Source organism: Gigantopelta aegis, chromosome 1, assembly GCF_016097555.1.
Source record: "Gigantopelta aegis isolate Gae_Host chromosome 1, Gae_host_genome, whole genome shotgun sequence".
NCBI lineage: Eukaryota > Metazoa > Mollusca > Gastropoda > Neomphalida > Peltospiridae > Gigantopelta > Gigantopelta aegis.
The window spans coordinates 1,913,177-1,938,010 of record NC_054699.1 but is presented as its reverse complement, the minus strand read 5'-3'; the positions used below and the strand labels follow the sequence as shown (position 1 = coordinate 1,938,010).

General features: G+C 37.7%; 1 protein-coding gene across 5 annotated transcripts in view; it reads right to left on the bottom strand.

Moving 5' to 3' along the window:
- Nucleotides 1-24,834, bottom strand: part of LOC121369061 (misshapen-like kinase 1) — a 170,078-nt gene that overhangs the window by 117,857 nt on the left and 27,387 nt on the right. For 4 of the 5 annotated variants that reach the window (XR_005957556.1, XM_041493893.1, XM_041493917.1 and 1 more), the window contains exons 11-20: nucleotides 24,642-24,696; nucleotides 24,234-24,315; nucleotides 23,050-23,219; nucleotides 22,083-22,161; nucleotides 19,801-20,063; nucleotides 18,924-19,021; nucleotides 16,264-16,424; nucleotides 12,703-12,735; nucleotides 7,469-7,530; nucleotides 6,551-6,636 (exon numbers count right to left, since the gene is read on the bottom strand). Coding sequence is in view for 4 of the 5 variants with exons in the window: in XM_041493893.1 (XP_041349827.1) it covers nucleotides 6,551-6,636; nucleotides 7,469-7,530; nucleotides 12,703-12,735; nucleotides 16,264-16,424; nucleotides 18,924-19,021; nucleotides 19,801-20,063; nucleotides 22,083-22,161; nucleotides 23,050-23,219; nucleotides 24,234-24,315; nucleotides 24,642-24,696 (1,089 nt within the window). In the remaining variant the exon portion in view is untranslated. The remainder of the gene's footprint in view (nucleotides 1-6,550; nucleotides 6,637-7,468; nucleotides 7,531-12,702; nucleotides 12,736-16,263; nucleotides 16,425-18,923; nucleotides 19,022-19,800; nucleotides 20,064-22,082; nucleotides 22,162-23,049; nucleotides 23,220-24,233; nucleotides 24,316-24,641; nucleotides 24,697-24,834) is intronic. The other variant, XM_041493909.1, reaches the window with a different exon arrangement.

The window sequence follows — 24,834 nt, the reverse complement described above, 5'->3', positions numbered from 1 at the left end:
CTAATATAACTGACATTCAGAAAATAATGTCGAAAATATCGTCTGACCCTTAAATTCTTTTGAGTAGTATAATTAAAAAAAAACCCCTAAACAACCAAACCCAACAAAAAGTTTAAAAGGTGCTTTGAAATAAAATCATTAAAATGGTTAGCAAGGGGGAAAAAATCTAATGATTCCATTAAAGAGGATAAGGCTTAGAATTAGAATCCATCAATGATTACACAACAGCTTCTTTGGTATAAAAGGTTTTTTCAACAAACAAACAAACAAAAAAAGAAGAAAAAAAAAAAGAAAGAAAGAAGAAAAGATAAGACTTCCCTTCCATTCAGACAGTTAACACTGGTACCATCTGTATAATGAATTAATGCTTTGTTTACAAGTGTCTACTGATGACAGTTTAGCTGGTTTCCAAACAACCACTGAAAGTGTGTCATACTGTAATCAGGACAAGGACTAGAATGTGGAGATGGACAGCAAATCAAGTTCCAAGATAAAGAGCTGCCAGATCAAGAGAGAAAAGAAATGGGGCAGTGGAATAAAAGGGAAGAAAAAAAAAAGAGAAGAAAGATCATGATGGAAATGTAAACCAAGCCATCAAATGCTTCCAGGAACCACGGAGGAGAAAAGCCTAGATGTGAATGGCAACTGCAGAGCAGAACTGATGAAGTGGGAGTTAATAGTGCATGGTGGTGAGCAGATAGACATCACTACATTAAAAACGCCTTGATCCGCACACTGCCACCGCTTTCTCCATAGATCTCGCACGGGTCTGGCTGTGAAGCCGGGGAGCGTGAAGACTATCCAGTGACCAGCTTCACCAGCCAGTGTCGCTGTCCATTACACGCTTTACAGCCTCCTCCTCCTCCCATGCATCATTCCCATATGAAACACACTTCAGATGCTTTACAGCCTTCCCCTCCCATCATTCCCATATGAAACACACTTCAGATGCTTTACAGCCTTCCCCTCCCATCATTCCCATATGAAACACACTTCAGATGCTTTACAGCCTTCCCCTCCCATCATTCCCATATGAAACACACTTCAGATGCTTTACAGCCTTCCCCTCCCATCATTCCCATATGAAACACACTTCAGATGCTTTACAGCCTTCCCCTCCCATCATTCCCATATGAAACACACTTCAGATGCTTTACAGCCTTCCCCTCCCATCATTCCCATATGAAACACACTTCAGATGCTTTACAGCCTTCCCCTCCCATCATTCCCATATGAAACACACTTCAGATGCTTTACAGCCTCCTCCTCCTCCCATCATTCCCATATGAAACACACTTCAGATGCTTTACAGCCTTCCCCTCCCATCATTCCCATATGAAACATACTTCAGATGCTTTACAGCCTTCCCCTCCCATCATTCCCATATGAAACATACTTCAGATGCTTTACAGCCTTCCCCTCCCATCATTCCCATATGAAACATACTTCAGATGCTTTACAGCCTTCCCCTCCCATCATTCCCATATGAAACACACTTCAGATGCTTTACAGCCTTCCCCTCCCATCATTCCCATATGAAACACACTTCAGATGCTTTACAGCCTTCCCCTCCCATCATTCCCATATGAAACACACTTCAGATGGTAGGAATGAACTTGTGGCAATGGTAAAGCTTCATGTAATTGTTGAATTGCATTCTGGTATAATCGTCAATATTTCTTTGAAATGTGTATTATTTGAAACAGGAATTACAGTAGTAGAATAAACTTTATATTAAATATGACTGGCCCACATCATTATTAAAATAATAGGGGAGGGGAGGGAGAGGGAGAGGGAGAGGGAGAGGGAGAGGGAGAGGGAGAGGGAGAGTGAGGGTGGGAGGGAGAGGGAGAGGGAGAGGGAGAGGGAGAGGGAGAGGGAGAGTGAGAGTGAGAGTGAGAGTGAGAGTGAGAGTGAGAGTGAGAGTGAGAGTGAGAGTGAGAGTGAGGGTGGGAGGGAGGGAGGGAGGGAGAGAGAGAGAGAGAGAGAGAGAGAGAGAGAGAGAGAGAGAGAGAGAGAGAGAGAGAGAGAGAGAGAGAGAGAGAGAGAAATATTTGCCAATCTAGATGTGATTAATTAATTACTCCCCCCACTTGTAGATTTGACTCGAACCAGAGACTGACTGTTGACATCACCAAGCCAGACAGTTAATTACCGGGTAACAATTGTCTGTTTCCTGTCTGCAATGCCTCAACTCTCAACACCAGACATCAACAAAATCTCACTGAAGGCTCTTCAGGGCTTTAGACTGCATCCAAGTCAAGGCGATAAATGGGGTGCCCAAAATACATGTGCTCGAAATAACCACGCACAAATTAAGTACAAACATGCTAACCTCTAAATATTTCATCTCAAAACCACTGATATTTTATTTTTAATTTGATTAACAATAACCTGAAATGTGTTTCTGAATACTGACAAGTCTCCAGCATCAGATACCGACAGTACAGAATTAAAACAATCTTCGATGGCTTCCTGTGTTAGAAAAGAAATAAGTCCCCGTTGTGTTCAAATTAGTGAGATCTGGAACCCTGCTTTCCGCACTGATCAATCACCAACCAGGCTGGGTGTTATACTGAGCATGTCATAAGAATTAAGAGCCCTATGCTCTGGGTTCACATCCTTGTACCGGACTCAAATCCAAGAATGATTGCAAGGGAACAACATGAGCAAGCAATATATGCAATGTCTCACAGACAGCATCAGCACAGGACAGTACATACCAAAGCCTTTGATGTACCCGTCATGGGACACAGGTTGGGACAACACCTCCCCCCACTCTGGACCCTGATATCCAGAGCATTTGATGCTGTGACCCAAATCCAGAATGATTACAAGAGAAAACATTAGAACAACCAATAAATGATATTTCAGATGGGTAGCATCATGGCAGGACAGTACATACCTAAGTTTTTGTTGTACCAGCCATGAGGTACTGACTGTTGTACAGGCTGTTGTACAGGCTGGGACAAGATGGCCCCCCCCCCCCCCCCCGACCCTGATATCCATAGCGAGCAGTTGACCCTGTGACCCATCACATCTGAGGCCAGCATTTTATCACAGAGGTAAATTGTATGCCAACTAGATGTATAGAAAAATCAGTCATCGGCACTTGAGGTAGGTCAAGGGGTTAGTTTGGCTAGATTCTATCAGTACCGCTTTATTTTCACATTTCACGGCACCAAATGCTTTGGCAAAAGAATCAAAGGCAAACCGTGTTACTACAAGCAGACAAGAAGACAAACAAGATTTTCTGGAAGATCACCAAGAGGCTGTTATTGGGAAAATGTGTCTCATAAAACTATTATTCTCCAAGATCTATGAGAAAGCTGGCATTGCAGAGCTTATCAAGATGAAATGAAACGTAGATAACCTAATCATTTCTTCATTCAGATATCCCTTTCCTCCCCCCTGCCACGCCTCCCACCAACAACCCAAAACAATCCAATAAAATTTTTTTATTACAAAACTATTCTAATTTGTGAGAAAGCTGTTACTGTATAGGTTAACAAGATGTAATAAGATAAGAAAAACTAGATTGTTTCTTCATTCAGAAAGACACTCCCAACACTGTTACTCAATCCAATTATATTTCTTAAAGAGAGTCTTGATGGTTTAACACTAAAGCTTAAAGAGTTGCTTCCCTTCAATTCTGTTGCCAGTTTCTGCAAGACTACATGTACAATACCGACTGAGACAACTCGGTTTGGTTTTGTGTTGGTTTTGTGTTTGTTTTGTGTTTGGTGAATCTAAACTCAACTTCATGCATGCCAACTGTTGATAAAATCACATTTCAGACAAGTTCTCTACCACTTGTAAAAGGTTTTAGTGCCTGATCGTTACTACTGTGATCACAAAATGGTTTTTTAATCAAGTCTAAGTGACAGAAATTAGCAGAAATGTACATCTAGAAATCAACCAAGTCCACCAATATTTGTCCAAATAAGTAATTTGTTTTATTGAAATGCAGGGGTGATGTTTTCAAATTCTCAAATTAAACTCAGGTCTCACCCTGTCCATTGCCAAATTAGTCAACTGCTATAATTTTTATACAATGTGGCTACAACATTTATTTTTTTGGCTATTAACATTTTCTGTAAATTAACCACTTTGAAATAATCTTCAATTAAAGTCTCTTCGTATCTGAAAATTGGGTAAAATAAAAATGTTTTCTAGTGTGATCTCTGGAAACTGTTGTAAATATATATATATATTATTAGTATATTACAACTGAGCAGGGTTTCTGCCACATGGTGTGGCATTGTGTTGTAAATATATATATATATTATTAGTATATTACAACTGAGCAGGGTTTCTGCCACATGATGTGGCATTGTGTTGTAAATATATATATATATTATTAGTATATTACAACTGAGCAGGGTTTCTGCCAGAGGTTAAAACAGGTATGATGCCATACCCAAATGTTTTTGCAGATTTAATTTTTTTAATGGGACCTTTTGACAGAATTAATTACTCTTTATCATTACTGTATGATTTTCTTCACCCTAATCCTAAACGTAAACCATTTTCTTTCTGGAGGAGGCTCCCCCATACCCCATGTCGACCATGCAAATATACCCCAACATTTCTTTCTGGCAGAAAGACTGCTGAGGTACATTTCAACTGTTATGACAAACTGACAAGTGTTTAATATAAATACTAAACTCTGCGGTTCCACATTCACTGTCATTAGAAGACTCCTCCTGCATGTCACAGCAACCTATGGACTGTACAACTGGACTTGCCAGACCCAGCTAAAGTCCAGGGATTTATCCAGAAGGTTTATCCAGTGTCCCATGACTGATGGGATTGGGAAAATTAGCGTGAGTATATCATACTTGGAATATGTTTCCAGGTCATTGAGTGACACAGTACACCAGTGTTGAATTAATCTATTACAACAGACACAATTAAATAATATATACTGGGAATTCTTAGCACAGAAATTGGGAATTTTTAACACTGAATTTGGGAATTTTTAGCACAGAATTTGGTAATTTTCAACACCACTTTCTTTTGGGAAGGGGCCTATGTTCGGACCCACAGAACGTCTGGATAAATCCCTGAAGGCAATAAGGAATACAAATCAAGACTGGATGATTTTTGTCCCTCTATATTCAGGATTAAAAATAATTTGAACATGGTGGCAGTTGACTTACCAAACACAGTTACACTTGTTAGGGGTGACTGAAACATTCCTGGCCAAACTAGGACCGACTTGCCCAATGGACAAACCTACCTGTTATTTTTTTCAACGTAGTCTCTTTTTGAGGTCCACACACTTCTTCCAATGGTGCTGTCGTGTTTGGATCCCACTAACAAAGGTTGAAGAGTTGCTTCAACCGCAGAAATGATGTCATTATCCATTATGCAATGTCTGCCAGCTAACTCCTTTTTCAGGTTAGAAAACGGATGCCACTGAGACGGTGCTAGAGTTTGGGACAGCACTTAACATCAGGATCTTCTCAAATCTTTCTTGTAGAGATGTCTACTTCCCTGGCTAAGTTCACATTGGTTATCCATTAGTGTTGTATAACCATGTCACAAAGTACCTTCCTAGTCAGGCTGAGAACTTTGCAGTCACCCCTCAAATTAAGAACTATTATGTGACTTGAAAATAGAACTAGAATGTTGCTAACCCTAGCTACAATAATCTATTAAACGCTATAAATGGCTAGCATTAGTTAAGAATCAACAAAACCTCCAAAATGTCAGTACTATAAATGAAACGAGAATGGACGGACCTATAACTCTTTGCAAATGCAATTTAAAAATATATAATTTTAATCATAAATTGCTTTATTTTTTCAGAGGGAAGGTGTGTGTGTTATATTTTTAGCTTTATTTTGTTGGGCCATTTAGCAAGTCAACTGCCAAACCTTTAACTATTGGCTGCTCCAGAAATGATCACATTCGAGAGGTGAAAGGCAATTTTTTTTGTATGGTGGGAGGTATTTTTTTTTGTATGGGTGAGAGGCATTTTTGTTTTTTGTACGAGTGAGAAGCAATTTTTTGTGTGTATATCCACCACTCAAAATTAAACTTATGTAAAGTTTGTATAGCAAAAAAATTGTAACAGACCTCTCAAGTACAAAAACAACAACAACACATTATTGTGCCTGCTGCCATACCCCATGTGATCATTTTTGGAATAACCCTAATTTAACTGTTAATACGATCAGGACTTTCAACAAGATACCTATAGGATTGTGTCTGTGATACCATCCATAACTGACCAGCACTCAGACTTCACATCATCTTGCAATGGCAATTTAGTACCAATAATAACATAAACACCAAGGTTCTGTTTTTACAAAGCCAGCGTAGCACTAAAATCACCAAGTTTGATGGATATTGATTTTGGCGCCAAGATCTCTTCATAAAACGGGGATCTCAAAATGATAAAAAAAAAAAAAAAAGCTGTTGCAGATAGTTTTTCCAACAGTTTTTTTGCAGCAGCACTACTGACTGACCTCATCAATTTATGGGAGGCAGTAACATGAATCTTGGGAAAGCCCTGATTATGAGTGGAAATAAAACAACTTACCCTTCTGGCAACTAGAGTATTTTCTCCGTCGTCATCATTCAATTTGGCAAAGTTGGCATTGCCGTGAACCTGTGCTGGGGGTGCGTCTGAAACATAGAGAATGTATATCAATTAGAAATACAATCTATAGTCAATCCAATTATTCTATAAAAAAAAAAATTAATATAATTTCTGTTGTGTTTGACATAAGAAAAGTAAAGTTTTGGAAATAACAAAAAAATACTAATTTTGTGTCCAATTTAGAAAACAATTGGCTGAAAAATAGATAATTTGTAGTAAATTCCATAGCATCCTCCCATGAAAATGGTTTTTCTTTTGTGTGTAAATAATTTCAGTTTGGTTTGACGTAAGAAAAAAAAAAAGTAAGTGTTTTGGAAATAAATTTTTTAAAAACCTAACAATTTTTGTGTGCAATTTAGGAAAGAATCGGCTCAAAATAAATAACTAGTAGTAAATTTTAATAAGAAAAACAAAAGTGCTCCCTAGTGGACAGACTATAAGCTCACAGCTAACGGTGATGGGAAATGGCAGGTGTGTGACACAGATGGCCATAAGAGACAAAACCTCTTGCAGTTAGAGGAAGGAAGGAAATGTTTTATTTCACAATGCACTCAACACATTTTATTTACGGTTATATGGCATCAGACATATGGTTAAGGACTACACAGATATTGAGAGGAAACCTGCTGTCCACACTTCATTGGCTACTCTTTTTTGATTAGCAGCAAGGGATCTTTTATATGCACCATCCCACAGACAGGATAGTACATACCACAGCCTTTGTTTCACCAGTTGTGGAGCATGATATGTAACCTTGAAGGAAACAAAGGAATGGGGCAAAGGGATTTTAAAAAATAATAATAATAAAAAACTAATTAATATGTAGGATATATTCTTGTTTCCATGTGTAAAACGTACCTTCATGTATTACCATGGAGGACATTGTTTCTAACGTGTCGTCTGTAAACTGCCCGGAAGGACTGGAATAAAGATAAAAGAAAGTATAAGATACATAAATATATTACATCACCGTCGCACTATTCCAACAGTTTTATCATTGCAAGTATGCACACAAAAAAAGAGAGAGAGAAAAAAGAAGAGTGTACATTCTGTTGTAAACTTGTATTATCCTGACCTTTTAGTGTCGACAGTAAAAATATCGCCATTTATACGACTGTATATTTTTAGTAAAAATATGAATTATAATTAAAGTCTGTTTGAGAAATTTAGATGCCTATCCCATCCACCCATCAACCTCCATGTTGTAATTGTAAGAACCCAAAATTTCATGTTGACATTTGAAATCGAAACAAATTAAACAGACCATTCAATTTTATTAGAAATAGATACATGATGGTACACATAATCTACATGTAATTTTGGTGGGTTTTTTTTTAATTACATGTTTTTAAAAACATAGTGCCAAATTTACGAAACCTGTTTTTCTTAAATGCATATGTTTAAGCATGGTAAATGTATGTAGTTACACACGTGTAAGACAAACAGGCTTGCAAATTCAGCCCAAAATCTGTTTTTACAGCTTCATTTAAAATGTCAGTATTTATACATTTAAATAATTTTTGTTGTAAACAGAATTATCCCATGGTGTATGAAATGAAGAATGCACATGTACATGTATAAAATAATAAGAGCGAATGGCAAACAGAAGAACAGCCCCTCCCCCACCCCCAACAAGTCTACTACAGGTTATAAACATATTAAGTAACTGTACTATTTTAAAATGAAAGTAATACAAAAAGAACAAGAACAGAGGAATAACAAACCAGGCTGAAATAGTCACACTGTGAAAGTTAATATTGGAGAGAACACAAGTGGTAAATGAAAATATAAAAAAGAAAAGAAACCCACACACGAGAGCACTTACACCCAATCACACGCATGTGCATGCATGTATATGTTCAAGCACACATACTCGCACAAAAACACATGACACACACTGTGACAGATCAAAGGTGTCTAAGTTTAAGTTTGTTTTGTTTAATGACACCACTAGAGCACATTGATTAACTTTGTTTTGTTTAACGACACCACTAGAGCACATTGAAGAAGTTTGTTTTGTTTAACAACACCACTAGAGCACATTGAAGAAGTTTGTTTTGTTTAACGACACCACTAGAGCACATTGAAGAAGTTTGTTTTGTTTAACAACACCACTAGAGCACATTGAAGAAGTTTGTTTTGTTTAACGACACCACTAGAGCACATTGAAGAAGTTTGTTTTGTTTAACAACACCACTAGAGCACATTGAAGAAGTTCATTTTGTTAAATTACACATTTATTAATCATCGGCCATTAGAAGTAAAACCTTTGGTAATTTTGACATATAGTCTTTAGAGAGGAAACCCACTACATTTTTCCATTAGTAGCAAGGTATCTTTTATATGCACCATCCCAAAGACAGGATAGCACATACCTTAGAAATACCAATTGCAGTGAAACGAGAAACAGCCCAATGGACCCACTGATGGGGATCGATTCTAGACTGACCGCACATCAAGTGAGTGTTTTACCATTGGGCTATGTCCCACCCCAAAGAACTCTTTAACTGGTAAACAAGGAACATTAACAACTCAAAAACAAGGAACGTTAACAACTCAAAAACAAATGATAAAAAAATTGCACATAAAGTAAGCTACTACCAGTCTTAGCCAGGAAAGGTGAGTGATCACTCACTCTCTCCTCCACTGTCGCCTGGCAAGTTTTAGGAGAGCGGCAAATTGCTCACCTTGAAATCAACATTTTTAATAGATTAACTTTATGCAGGGCTTGTAGATTATGGTAGCCCCACTCCCGTGGCTAGTGATATTCAGTGTTGGGCTAGTAACCAACTGCTATTGCATTGCCTGATGAGGCTTCTAGATTATGGTAGCCCCACTCCCGTGGCTAGTGATATTCAGTGTTGGGCTAGTAACTAACTACTATTGCCATGCCTGATGAGGCTTCTAGATTATGGTAGCCCCACTCCCGTGGCTAGTGATATTCAGTGTTGGGCTAGTAACTAACTACTATTGCCATGCCTGATGGCTAGTGCAAGAAAAGTTGTTAGATAATGCATGCAAGTCTATTTTGTAAATATGAATATCCTGTCCCCACCCCCACATCTTTGTGTTTTTAAGCTCTATCTGCCTCTTTAGGTGACATATTACTATTAGTAATATTGTATTAACTTTTAAGTAAAGTTCGGTTAATGAATTATTAATCGTGGCTAGTAGATTTTTTAAATCACGTGATCCCATGGCTAGTGGGTTTTATTAAAATGCAAGAAGCCATGCTTCATGTGATTGCTAGCCTAGCACCATTTCAGGAGTGATCTTCAGCTCGCCGTAATTGTGTTGATGGTGAAGACCGACTATACTAGTGTGAATGAAAGAAAACATGTCAAAACTCCATGGCAAACCCAGAGCTCAAAATAGGAAGTAAAATACGGCCTGCTGTTGTTGTTTTTTTAAATAGCAGGCCAATAGAAACAAATGCCATGTTTGAAACAACACAGCACTGGCAGAGTGGAGAGTTTGGGACAGTGTGTGGAAAATAAGGACCTCTGAGATGTGTTTTCGAACATTATAAAATTAAAACATAACAGAATCACGAGCTCTGCCAAATACAAGATGAGATGATTGTACATTTGATTGTGATTTTGGGGGTAATTTTAGCTGGTGAATTTAGTTTTTTCCCCCCGATAAGTCTAAAAAATGGACTGCTTTTTACTAGGTCACTACTTCAAGCACTCAAACCATTATCCATCTTCATAAATCAAGGCTAATATTCGTTCCTCGTATTCAGCCTTGATACATGTAGTCAAGATTACTGATATCCACTACTAGCACCCTCTATTGGAAGAAAATTTGTAACACCGATTATGTCCCTTACACGATGACATCGCTGACCAATCACAGCATCGGTAACATGTGACAATCTTGAAAGCAATATCAAAAATTAACTGCCGGACGCTGACGCTGCCATCTTTGTTTACAATAACAAGGGAATCTATATGGAGCGTTGCGATTCGTTGCAATCCGATCTCATCGCATCCAATGAAATTTAAGCATTTTGTGGCATGATTTCTTGACGACATGTATCAAGGCTGAATACGAGGAACGAATATTAGCCTTGATTTATGAAGATGACCATTATCAAGTAAACTGCATGTGTCTAGATTTGAAATAGATAATGTTGTTTTGTGGGAGTTTTGGTGTTATTAATGGCCAGCAAAGTGTTCTGAATGACCATAACTTAAGTCATTACTATTTAAAAAATAATAATAACAATAAAAAAATAAAAAATAAAAAAATAAAAAAAATAAAGCCCAAACAAACAAAACAACAAAAAAACTCCAATAAAAACTGGACTATGTGGTCTTAAGATATTTACTAGAAATAAACAAAATAATGATGGCACATCACCACTGGGAACTATGAGCAGTATTGGTGCCAATTCTTAAATTGTAGGAACAAGATGTAATATTCTTTGTATTAATATACATGACCCCATGCACACCTTGAATACAGAAATATTATACAGTCAGACCTCGTTACAACTACCACGTTCGTCCCTGGGTCACTTTGTCATTATATCGAAATTGTTGTTGTATCGATTTATTAATCCTCGGCTATTGGGTGTCAATAGCAAGTGATAATTTATATGCACCATCCCACAGACAGGATAACACATACCAAGGCATTTAATATACCAGTCGTGTTGCACTGGCTGGAATGAGAAATAGCCCAATGGTCCCACTGACAGGGATGGATCACAGACCATCATTAAATACTAATTATATTATTATTAATCAAAGCGCATTCACAGTCAATCTAATCGATTGGTACCTACTTCGTTTAAAAAATGTCATAAAACTAGTAGACTTGATTGTTCGAAGTTAATCCTTTAGTTAAATGACGAAAGGCGTATGTTCAAAAGGAATACACGTCTAAAGAGTAGCCGACATTGGTAACTCAGACATCATGTGACACTGTCGACTCGCAACGAGATCAAGGATGCCAAATGGCTATGTATACTGCCAACGTACTACGGCATCTGTGCTTATGTAATGTCATTGTAAAGAGATGTTTTTAGACATTGGGTACACGTTTGTTCCTAATTTGCTCTGTCAGTGTCAGAAGGTGTGAATTCCGGTATAATGAACAGAATAACATTGGTGTACGTTCATTCCCAACAATTTGTGGTCGGATGGTGTAAACGACTGTCGTTGTAACGAGGCCTGACTGTACATGTTTTCAAGTCACACACCCTAGTTCCCCAGATACATTCTTAACTTGATTTCAGCTTAACCTATAAAAGGCGTACGCACATTTTCAATTCACAGAGATATGATGATAAACTATAGTTTTCAGATCTAATTGCAAAATGATCTAAGAAATTGTAATTAATGTGTCACTTAAATAATTATCAAAACTATGCACCAGCAGATAATGTTTTCTACTGCCTCCTAACTAGAGTTAGTGCTATTAACATACTTTGTTAAATATTAAATATGTACACAGATTTCTATGGAAGTTGCACAAGGCCCAGGAATAAGTCAGTTTTATTAGCAGAGTGTCCAGTTTCTATGAGATTGGTCGGATATTAAAAAAAAATTTAAAAAATAAATAAAAATAAATATTAATTTAATAAATTTCAATTGTTTTAAACATGAATTGAGATGATTTTTTAAAATTATTATTATATTTTTTATTATATTATTATATATTATTTATTTAATATATAGATGTAACTATAAATCAAGTTTCATTGATGTAGGACTTACAATTTGTGAGAAATGGAGCTAAATGCAAAACTTTTTTTTTTTAAAGTTTTAAACTCAAAACTCTAATGTTGAGCTAAACGTGAAAGTTAACATCAATGTTGTCGCCAGCTTCAGAAAAGTAATACCCATATCTTGCCTTTTTATTTTGTAAGTTAAAAAAAAGAAGAAAAAAAAAGAAGAAAAAAAAAAAAGAGGGAAAAACAGGTTGATTACATGGGATGTTCCTCCATCACCGAGTGACAAGCACTGCAGATTATATTATATATGCTTGGGGCAGTCAACAGGGAAACTGTATCAATCTACAGGGCCGTGCAGTGAGGTTGGATTGGGAAAAACATGCACACGACAGGGTCTCTACATACTTACTGTGAGTAGCTAGAGACCATATGCTGAGGTGGTCTGCATAAATCACAAAACAACTCTCTAAGTGTCGACACTTGATACGTTTATAGTAATGTAACAATTAATAACTGAGTACACACTTCACAACAGTACAATTTTCTACTTATTCTAAAACAGAACTTAAGACTACAATAAAAACCTCGTTTTTAAAGTCAGTATAAACTAGTACAATGTTATACTGACATCTTTAAATGATTAATCTTACGTTTTAATAAATCAGTATGCATATATAGTTTCAACATATTTATGGAACATTCTCTGAAAACTATAAAACCATTCAATAAAGTCATTACAAATACACATAAGTATATTTTTAACTTTTTTTTTACTGCTATGAAATCATAATTTAATTTTTTTTATGATTAAATATGTTTTAACCTCTACTGTTTTCCTTACTTTGCTTATTTGTCTCCCTTGAAGAACTAATCCAACAAATCGTTCAGGACCAGCCTTGGTGGCGTAGTGCTTAAGTCATCGGACATAAGGCTGGTAGGTACAAGGTTCGTAGCCCAATACTGGCTTCCACGCAGAACGAGTTAACAACTCAATGGTTAGGTGTAAGACCACTACACCCTCTTCTCTCTAACTAACCACTAACAACCCACTGTCCTGGACAGACAGCCCGAATAGCTGAGGTGTGCCTAGAACAGTGTGCTTGAACCTTAATTGGATATAAGCATGAAAATAAGATGAAATAAATTGTTCAGAGGAAATATGGTCCATGGTGCCATTTAGCTCTCACTTTGACATACGAATACACAAGTTACGAAGTAATGTTCTTCAATGATGAGTATGCATATGAAGTTTGATTTCTGAGAAACAGAACCATCCCAAAGATTGATATCTTTTATATTTCTAATCATTAAATGTGTTTTGAACAACCTCCAACACTTTCTTTCTTTTAACTTTATTCACGTGCCTATATCCAAAAAAAGTTCAGGCACTAACACTACTTTCAATCTACTGGCATGCTGGTTATCTCCCTTGAATAATTAATTTGACAACAAATGCACTGAATGGTTTGGAGAAAAACAAATGTACAATGATGCCATATACACATCTACCTCTCCCTTTGACCTCTTGACATAAGTATGCTCAACAAAAAAAGTTATTCAGTCAATCATGAGTGTGTGTTACTGTATGAATTTTGACCGATTTGACACAGTTTCTGAGAAATAGAACGATCCCAAAGAAAGTTATCTTATTCATTTCTAATGGCTAAATGTGTTGTAAACATCTAACACTGATATTTTCCTCATTTCAATGTATTGGTATGTTGGTTTATCTCCCTTGAATGATTAGCTAGACTAAAAAACCCACTGAATGGTCAAGAGAAAAACATGTATCACGGAGCTGTATTCGTCTAACCCTCACTCTGACCTATGACACAAGTATGCAGAAGTAATGTTCTCCAATCAACATGTGTAGGTGTATGATATTCGACTGATCTGGCATTTGTAATTTTTGAGAAATCGAATCATCCCAAAGATTAAGTCTGTTTTTGATGATTAAATGATCTTTTCAATAAACTCTTAACATTAATGTGGGTTTTTTTTAAAATACTCTTTGAGAGGAAAGGTCACTCCTGCTCCCTTCCACACTCAACTGGAAAGTTTTAGGATAGTGGCAATTTGAATACTTTGCAATAAATTTAAAAAATGTTTTTTTAAAACTTCATGTGATTACTTGCCTAGCACCATTTCGGGAGAGTGATCTACAGCTCGCCTAGCACCATTTCGGGAGAGTGATCTACAGCTTGCCTAGCACCATTTCGGGAGAGTGATCTACAGCTCGCCTAGCACCATTTCGGGAGAGTGATCTACAGCTCGCCTTGATTTTACTCAGGGTGAAGACTACATCATTTCAGACTACTGGCATGTTAAGCGTTATACCCTTGAATGAACAACTCAACAAAAATGCACTGAATTGCTTAGATGAAAACAAATGCACCATTATGCTACTAGCCCTCTCATTCTGACAAATGCATGCGTAAGTACTGCATGAAGTTTGATTGATCTAGCACTTATAGTGTCTGAGAAGTCGAACCCTTCCAAAGATTGTTATCTCGTGTACACACACAGAAGTGATAAGTTGAGACCCTTTATCTTTGGTGAGGATATGAAGAAATAGTGATTGATTCACGTGAGAGCTCAAGGGACAGTTTGTTACCAAGATTGCATTAGCAACAGTTGATGATCAGTTGATAACTGAATAGCAACTGCTATTTATTGACATTTTAGAACTGTGAGATCATCTCTGAAACGTACATAGCAAATTGTGATGTGATACTGAAGTGAGTACACAAAGATTACGATAGCCTCTCAAAAAAAAAAAAAAAAAAAAAAAAAAAATGAAATGATAGAAAGAAAGAAAGAAGTGTTTTATTTAACAACGCATTCAACATATTTTATTTACGGTTATATGGCGTCAGACATATGGTTAAGGACCACACAGATTTTGAGAGGAAACCTGCTGTTGCCCCCTACATGCGCTACTCTTTCCGATTAGCAGCAAGGGATCTTTTATTTGTGTTTCCCACAGGCAGGATAGCACAAACCATGGCCTTTGTTGAACCAGTTATGGATCACTGGTCGGTGCAAGTGGTTTACACCTACTCATTGAGCCTTGCAGAGCACTCACTCAGGGTTTGGAGTTGATATCTGGATTAAAAATCCTATGCCTCGACTGGAATCCGAACCCAGTACCTACCAGCCTGTAGACCGATGGCCTAACCACGACACCACTGAGGCCGGTATGAAATGATAGAGTTAAAGCTAAAGTTTGTTTTATTTAACGACACCACCAATCATCGGCTTATTGGATGTCAAACATTGGTAATTCTGACAGTCTTAGAGAGGAAACCCACTACATTTTTCCATTAGTAGCAAGGGATCTTTCATATGCACCATCCCAGACAGGACAGCACATACCACAGCCTTTGATATACCAGTCGTGGTGCAACGACTGGAATGAGAAATAGCCCAATGGGCCCACTGATGGGGACTGATCACAGACCGACCGCACATCAGGCAATTGCTATATAGCAGATTATGTCCCAACTTGACTGAAATGTACGAGTACCATATGGAATTGTAAGAGGTCAAAGTGCATACTGGAACAGAATTGCCAAGAACCACAACCTAGCATCAATTATTACTTCAATAAATGTTTTGTCCAAAATAAAATCAACTGCTAGGCAAGCTTCATGCGTAGTTATATCCACCTTGTCCATTTACAGGCAACATGCTAACAACTAGGTATGTCTGTTTTTATAAATATTCCCACGAATAACTTTAGTTTGAATAATCGTAGAGAGAGAAGAATTGTTTTGGAAGTAACAAAAATGCTATAATATTGCTGTGACTTTAAATAAAAAAAATTAAACACTCAAAAAGTTTGTTTGTTTTGACACCACTAGAGCACACTGATTTATTAATCATCGGCTATTGGATGTAAAACATTTGGGAATTTTAACATAACAGTCTTAGAGAGGAAACCCGCTACATTCCACCCTGCACCACTTACAAAGGTCTGGCGGGTTCGGAGGCTGGAAGAGTTCCATCACGATTGATTTCATCATCATCTTCGTCATCGTCGTCACTGTTTTCATCCTCCATGATCACAGTGCGTGCTTGGCGCTCCTCCGCCCCCATCTTCGTGAGGTGAGCAGCTAATCTCTCCAGGTCCTAAACAAAGATAACATAAACTCAGCTAACCTCTCCAGGTCCTAAACAAAGATAACATAAACTCAGCTATCCTCTCCAGGTCCTAAACAAAGATAACATAAACTCAGCTAACCTCTACAGGTCCTAAACAAAATTAACAAACTCAGCTAACCTCTCCAGGTCCTAAACAAAGATAACATAAACTCAGCTAACCTCTCCAGGTCCTAAACAAAATTAACAAACTCGGCTAACCTCTCCAGGTCCTAAACAAAAATAACAAACTCAGCTAACCTCTCCAGGTCCTAAACAAAGATAACGTAAACTCAGCTAACCTCTCCAGGTCCTAAACAAAGATAACAAACTCAGTTAACCTCTCCAGGTCCTAAACAAAGATAACAAACTCGGCTAACCTCTACAGGTCCTAAACAAAATTAACAAACTCAGCTAACCTCTCCAGGTCCTAAACAAAGATAACATAAACTCAGCTAACCTCTCCAGGTCCTAAACAAAGATAACAAACTCAGCTAACCTCTCCAGGTCCTAAACAAAGATAACGTAAACTCAGCTAACCTCTCCAGGTCCTAAACAAAGATAACAAACTCAGCTAACCTCTCCAGGTCCTAAACAAAGATAACACAAACTCAGCTAACCTCTCCAGGTCCTAAACAAAAATAACATAAACTCAGCTAACCTCTCCAGGTCCTAAACAAAGATAACATAAACTCAGCTAACCTCTCCAGGTCCTAAACAAAGATAACATAAACTCAGCTAACCTCTCCAGGTCCTAAACAAAGATAACAAACTCAGCTAACCTCTACAGGTCCTAAACAAAATTTACAAACTCAGCTAACCTCTCCAGGTCCTAAACAAAGATAACATAAACTCAGCTAACCTCTCCAGGTCCTAAACAAAGATAACATAAACTCAGCTAACCTCTCCAGGTCCTAAACAAAGATAACATAAACTCAGCTAACCTCTCCAGGTCCTAAACAAAGATAACATAAACTCAGCTAACCTCTCCAGGTCCTAAACAAAGATAACAAACTCGGCTAACCTCTACAGGTCCTAAACAAAATTTACAAACTCAGCTAACCTCTCCAGGTCCTAAACAAAGATAACATAAACTCAGCTAACCTCTCCAGGTCCTAAACAAAGATAACAAACTCAGCTAACCTCTACAGGTCCTAAACAAAAATAACATAAACTCAGCTAACCTCTCCAGGTCCTAAACAAAGATAACATAAACTCAGCTAACCTCTCCAGGTCCTAAACAAAGATAACATAAACTCAGCTATCCTCTCCAGGTCCTAAACAAAGATAACGTAAACTCAGCTAACCTCTCCAGGTCCTAAACAAAGATAACAAACTCAGCTATCCTCTCCAGGTCCTAAACAAAGATAACAAACTCAGCTAACCTCTCCAGGTCCTAAACAAAGATAACATAAACTCAGCTAACCTCTCCAGGTCCTAAACAAAGATAACATAAACTCAGCTAACCTCTCCAGGTCCTAAACAAAGATAACATAAACTCAGCTAACCTCTCCAGGTCCTAAATCAAAACAAAGATAAAATAAAACTCAGCTAACCTCTCCAAATAAAACTCAGCTAACCTCTCCAGGTCCTAAATCAAAACAAGAGAAAATAAAACTCAGCTAATCTCTCCAGGTCCTGAATCAAAACAAGAGAAAATAAAACTCAGCTAATCTCTCCAGGTCCTAAATCAAAACAAAGATGAAATAAAACTCAGCTAATCTCTCCAGGTCCTAAATCAAAACAAGAGAAAATAAAACTCAGCTAACCTCTCCAGGTCCTAAATCAAAACAAGAGAAAATAAAACTCAGCTAATCTCTCCAGGTCCTGAATCAAAACAAGAGAAAATAACACTCAGCTAATCTCTCCAGGTCCTAAATCAAAACAAAGATGAAATAAAACTCAGCTAATCTCTCCAGGTCCTAAATCAAAACAAGAGAAAATAAAACTCAGCTAACCTCTCCAGGTCCTGAATCAAAACAAGAGAAAATAAAACTCAGCTAATCTCTCCAGGTCCTAAATCAAAACAAGAGAAAATAAAACTCAGCTAATCTCTCCAGGTCCTGAATCAAAACAAGAGAAAATAAAACTCAGCTAATCTCTCCAGGTCCTGAATCAAAACAAAGATGAAATAAAACTTGACAAAATGTGAATAACTATGACAGATAAAAAATGTGCGCGAATTAACAAACGCTCGTGCTTATATTCTCTGAATCTGGATGGCAATAATTTGTACGGTTTAACCGTATTGATGCTGAGTCGACAACATGCTATAATGTGTGCAATGGTTTCAGTAATTGTTATTTTCTGTCACTTACTGCACCCCAGTGGTGGAAAATAAGAATTACTCAAACCAATGAACACAGTACAGAGTTTGTTGACATCAGCATCAAGACAGTTAAACTGTACACATTTTCAGTAAAATAACAGTTCGAATACCGAGTCAAAAAGACAAAATTTTCTGTTTATACCAAGTTATTTAAAGCCTACCTCGGGTTTATTAACCCCTCCGAACATTCCGGGGGCTCGTTGATCAGACTGCATGGGGTGACCCGCTCCAGAACTGGGGTTCTTCGGGTCAGGCATCACTGAAAACATTTCAACAACAAAATTACATAAGTAAATAACATTAAAAACAAAGGAAAAACCATCCAATTAGCCTAGACTTTACATGGATCTACAGTTGAATCCCGCCGACTCGAAGCCAGTCGGTGCTCGAGAAAGTGTTCGACCCATCAGGTAGTTCGACCCAACCATTCGGACAACATTGTGTAAGTGTAACTCAGGACTTTGTTTTTGGTTCAAGCATTACGGTGTATTCGACCCTTCCGTGTTCAACCCAATGAGATTCTACTGTAGATCGGTCTGTAATCTTGTGCTTTGGTGAGTGTTCTAGGACTGGAGTACATGCCACCACCCATACCACTATCCAAACCCCAAAAACAGAACAGAATTAATTTTGAAACAGGAATAAAAAATGAAAATCCAGCTAAACTAACAGCAAACTGGGTTTGTTCTTTTTTATCTTGCACATTGGTGACTGCTCTACCACTGAACTAATTACAACACACCCCCACCCACCCCCCAATCTCCCTCAACCAATCACTGAAAAAAAGTGAAAATCAATTCAAAAACAGCATGGGGTGAATATTTTAAATATGCATGAAAAACCAGTATCTCCGCAGTAGTGTACAAAGAACTGTTTTGGAATTAGATCTTGTGTGTTAGCTAGTGCCCTACCATGGAACTACCTCCCCTCCCCACAGACACATACTTAACCCCAACACCCCCCTCCCTCCAAAACAGAACAGTGAATATTCCCCCAACCCACCCAAAAAAAGAAAAAAGAAAGAAAGAGAAAACCAACCTATGAGCCTGGACTGTACAGGGAACTGTTTCGGTATTTGATCTTGTGCATTGGCATGTGGGTTGTAGTGACTAGAAGGAGGCCGATGTGGTTGTTGTGGTTGTTGCTGGTGTGACGACTGCGGCCGGGGGTGGTGATGCCGCTGTCTCTCCTGCTGCCTCGGTTGAGCGTGCCGCGCCTGGTTGCTGCTCCTCGACTCTCGCTCCTGGATCTGCTGGAAGTTTCGCTTGAGGGTTGACTCGCCAGGGATTTGTAAGATAGAGCTGTGGAAGGCATTTACATAACTTGTTATACGTTTGAGGGTTGACTCGCCTGGGATTTGTAAGATAGAGCTGTGGAAGGCATTTACATAACTTGTTATACGTTTGAGGGTTGACTCGCCTGGGATTTGTAAGATAGAGCTGTGGAAGGCATTTACATAACTTGTTATACGTTTGAGGGTTGACTCGCCTGGGATTTGTAAGATAGAGCTGTGGAAGGCATTTACATAACTTGTTATCCATTTGAGGGTTGACTCGCCTGGGATTTGTAAGATAGAGCTGTGGAAGGCATTTACATAACTTGTTATATGTTTGAGGGTTGACTCGCCTGGGATTTGTAAGATAGAGCTGTGGAAGGCATTTACATAACTTGTTATATGTTTGAGGGTTGACTCGCCTGGGATTTGTAAGATAGAGCTGTGGAAGGCATTTACATAACTTGTTATATGTTTGAGGGTTGACTCGCCTGGGATTTGTAAGATAGAGCTGTGGAAGACATTTACTTAACTTGTTATATGTTTGAGGGTTGACTCGCCTGGGATTTGTAAGATAGAGCTGTGGAAAGCATTTACATAACTTGTTATACGTTCGAGGGTTGACTCGTCAGGGATTTGTAAGATAGAGCTGTGGAAGGCATTTACATAACTTGTTATACGTTCGAGGGTTGAATCGCCTGGGATTTGTAAGATAGAGCTGTGGAAGGCATTTACAAAATGTGTCATACAAATCAAATATACGACAGTGCAAATATTGAAAACTGCGTTTCAGAAATGTTAAAAGTTTGTTTTGTTTAATGACACCACTAGAGCACACTGATTTATTAATCATCATTTGTTGGATGTCAAACATTTGGGAATTTTGACATAGTCTTACAGGGCTAGAAATGAAAACAAAAATCTACATGCACCAGGTACATGCTGAAAAATAGGTTACATGCACCATTAAAATTCTGCATGCACCAAAAATAAGGTAAATCCTGTTAACAATGAGGAAAATACTATTTTAATTACCTTGATTACAGTGTTGATTATCGTTTTCTTTTTAATTTAACTGTCTTAATTGTCACTATCAGTATCACAGTCTGACATGCCTTACAGAAATCTATAATAGGCCTATTACAAAAACATACGAATATTTGTGTTTTGTATTAAGCAAGTTATCAACTTTTTTAACTCGATAAGATCTGTTGGTATAATATAAATTAGCCTACGGAATTCGACGAGAAGTTGCGATTGAAATAATCACTGGCCGACTTCGAGTCAACTACGCGAGTAACGCACCTGCACGTTCGCAATCACCTGATCAAGTGCCCATATCTGAGGTCGAAAATGTTCAAGGCAGTTACGGTACTTTGTATTGATCACAGATCTGGCGGAGTTCAATTTGTTAGTGATGACAACAACTGTGTTATGCGCGTGGATACCCCAAAGTCGGTCTCGACCACCTTCCCTAATACCGTTCACGGATATAACCGAGATATTGCCGGCAATTTTCGCAAATATATTTCACGGAAATGACCGAAAGGGCACCATTGTTGTAAGTAGGATTATGGGATACAAAATGGATGCGCCCATAAAATAAAACAGATTACGAAATGCATACACAAAATTCAACAACTTGAGTCTGAATCTGGTAGACAACAGGATACTAGTATACGCAATACACTGTACTTGAAAAATATTAGCATGCACCGCGTGCACCCAGTTTTAAAAGTTACATGCACACGCAAAAATGTCTTAGCGAGGAAACCTGCTACATTTTTCCATTAGTAGCAAAGGATCTTTTATATGTACCATCATACCACAGACAGGATATGATATACCATGACCTTTGATATACCAGTCGTGGTACACTGGCTGTAACCAGAAATAGCTGAATGGGCACACAGACAGGGATCGATCCTAGACCGACTGTGCATCAAGCGAACTCTTTACCATTGGGTGACGTCCCACCCCAAAATAATGTTACAAGACTGGGAGGACTGCCATTGGTCCAATGTGTCGAATCCATTCCATGACATACCTTGGCTCTCCTGGCACAGTTTCTTCATCTTCATCGTTGTCGCTTCCTTCCCACTCGTACTCCGTGTCATGGTCATCGCCTGAATAATAATAACAAGAGTTCGCATTTAGAACATGGCTTCAACATCGCAATTAATCAAAGATTAACTTTATAATAAAATTAACAATTCTGAGCTGAGGGTTGTGACAATACACCAATACACAGATGCATCACATTACTACTGCCGCCGATATGATACATGATACCCTTGCTTGTGTATCGATTCCTATTTTGATTTTGATATTAATTCCGTATTCATTTACCAACACCAATTTGTACTGGTATGTACATACTAACAAGTTATTTCCTTCACAAAAACTGACAGTGGTCAGAGAATATGTGTATGCTTATGTCAATATGTCTGTGATGTGGTATTTCACTGTTTCATCAGTGTTTTACTTTTATCAGGTTTATTTTTCATTTTGAAATAACTTCACCTCAGCTTCAATTTTGTTTTACTGTGCAAACACTGTGAATCAAGTATCATATTGAGGGTTATGTATCGTGATACATATCATATCGTGAAATCCCTATATGAGCTATATGGTTTAAATCTATTTCACTGTATACTTTATATTCCTAGTAACGACTAAAAAGATTACAAATCTTAATTCTTCGAAAGGCAACCAGTGAAACAAAACTGAACATGTTTTCAGAAATTAGGTCAGGAAATTCAGAGAAAAAACTCAAACAAAAATACCCCCAAAAAACCAGGACCCAAAAAACTATCACAAAAGAGAATTATTTTGAGATTTTTTTTGTTAAATTAAAAACACTGAATTTTTCTTTGATTATGAAGAAATTTAAAAAAGTGAAAGTTCACCAATTAGTTAAAAAGTCACAAACCTGATTTGCCAAAAAAGCACTAAAAACATATTACAATCAGATGTTTGCAATAAAATCTCAATGTCTACCATAGCTGGGTTACCTTTTCTGTTCTTTTTGTGTCTGTCGATGTGGTCTTTGAGCTGAATGCGGACCTGGCGCTCGGTCGGCTGGTCGCGAATGAATGGATGCTTCAGCAGTTGTTCTGTGTTCGGTCGCTGCGTGTAATCTTTGATCAGACACGTCTCGACAAAATTATGAAATTTACTTGACCTGAAAAACAAACACACGAAAAAAAACCCCATCAAATGATCAATGTCTTTCTTTTATCATCGTTATTCATTGATATCAATTTTCTCATTATACTGATACTTGTATATCTTATTTATCCAGTCATAGGGTTTAAATCCTAGTCTGTTTCTAAATGCCTGATGCAAGATATTGAATAAAACACAAGTGATAAAACATGAATGTGCTGTTATTTTTGTTTAATCAAGGAGCGAGACGTAGCCCAGTGGTAAAGCGCTCGTTTGATGTGCGGTCGGTTTGGGGTCGATCCCAGTCAGTGGGCCCATTGAGCTATTTCTCGCTCCAGCCAGTGCACCACGACTGATATATCAAAGGTCGTGGTATGTGCTATCCTATCTATGGGATGGTGCATATAAAAGATCCCTTGCTGTTATCGAAAAGAGTAGCCCATGAAATGGCGACAGTGGGTTTCCTCCCTCAATATCTGTGTGGTCCTTAACCATATAACCGTAAATGAAATGTGTTATGTGCGTCGTTAAATAAAACATTTCCTTCCTTTTTGTTTAATCAGTTACTTCAATGCCCAATCTGTGCGACTGCCGTTAGTAGTGCTGGGAATTGGTTAAAATTTCATTATCCATTGTAGGTTGTAATCAATTTGCACCAACCTATCAACTTCTGATTGTGAATTTGATTAGAAATACCTGAATTTAAAAGATTTGAATTATTAGGACCATGCACCTATTGTCATGTTCAATGGGATAAAACCCAACAAATTACAACTTTTACCTTTAATACCTGTACAATATTAGTTGGTTTTTTACACATATATGAAAACGAACCCAGTATATTTAAATCAACTTTCTCATCTGAACTGTGGAACAATAACCATTAACATTTTCCGCAAAATTCAATTATGAATGTTTATATCAATCACAGGAATATCATTAGCCTTTAGAGTAGGTTAACTACCAGGGGATCCTGCCAATACATCCTGGAAAAGTGGTGAAGAAGAATAAGAATAATATAACTACAAACCACTTGGTGGGATTCTTCAGCCGAGGCGGCGGGTTCCGCGGGATGAGAAACAAGGCTCGCATTGGATGCATATCACAGAGAGCTGGAAAAGAAACAAACGAAAACTGCTTAGACTTAGTGACAGGATAAATGGCTTAGGCTTCTCAGTAAAATGTTCCTTTTAAATACATTAAAATTTAGAGTAAATATTTTAAGTATTAAAAAGTTGTTCACAATCAACATGATTTGTGACAAGCATACAAAAAAAAATACACTCTTTCCATACCACTCCTCCTAAAACTGTGTTAAAAATGTGAATTTTAACAAGATATTGGAAAAAATCTTGGATCCAATGTAATAGGGTTAAAGTGCTTTTTGTCAAAAATTAATCCAGTAGTCTAAAAGGTTAAATACATGGCCAATACTTACGAGGCTTCCCTTCAGACATTTCTATTGCAGTTATTCCCAGGGACCACAGATCACTCTGAAATTTATAAAAACCCACAAAAAAGTTGAAAAAGCGGTCTAATGTGTTGCAAAAACAGGAAAATTGGTTTTCCTTAATAAACACCACTAGAGCACATCGATTAATTGGTTTTCCTTAATAAACACCACTGGAGCA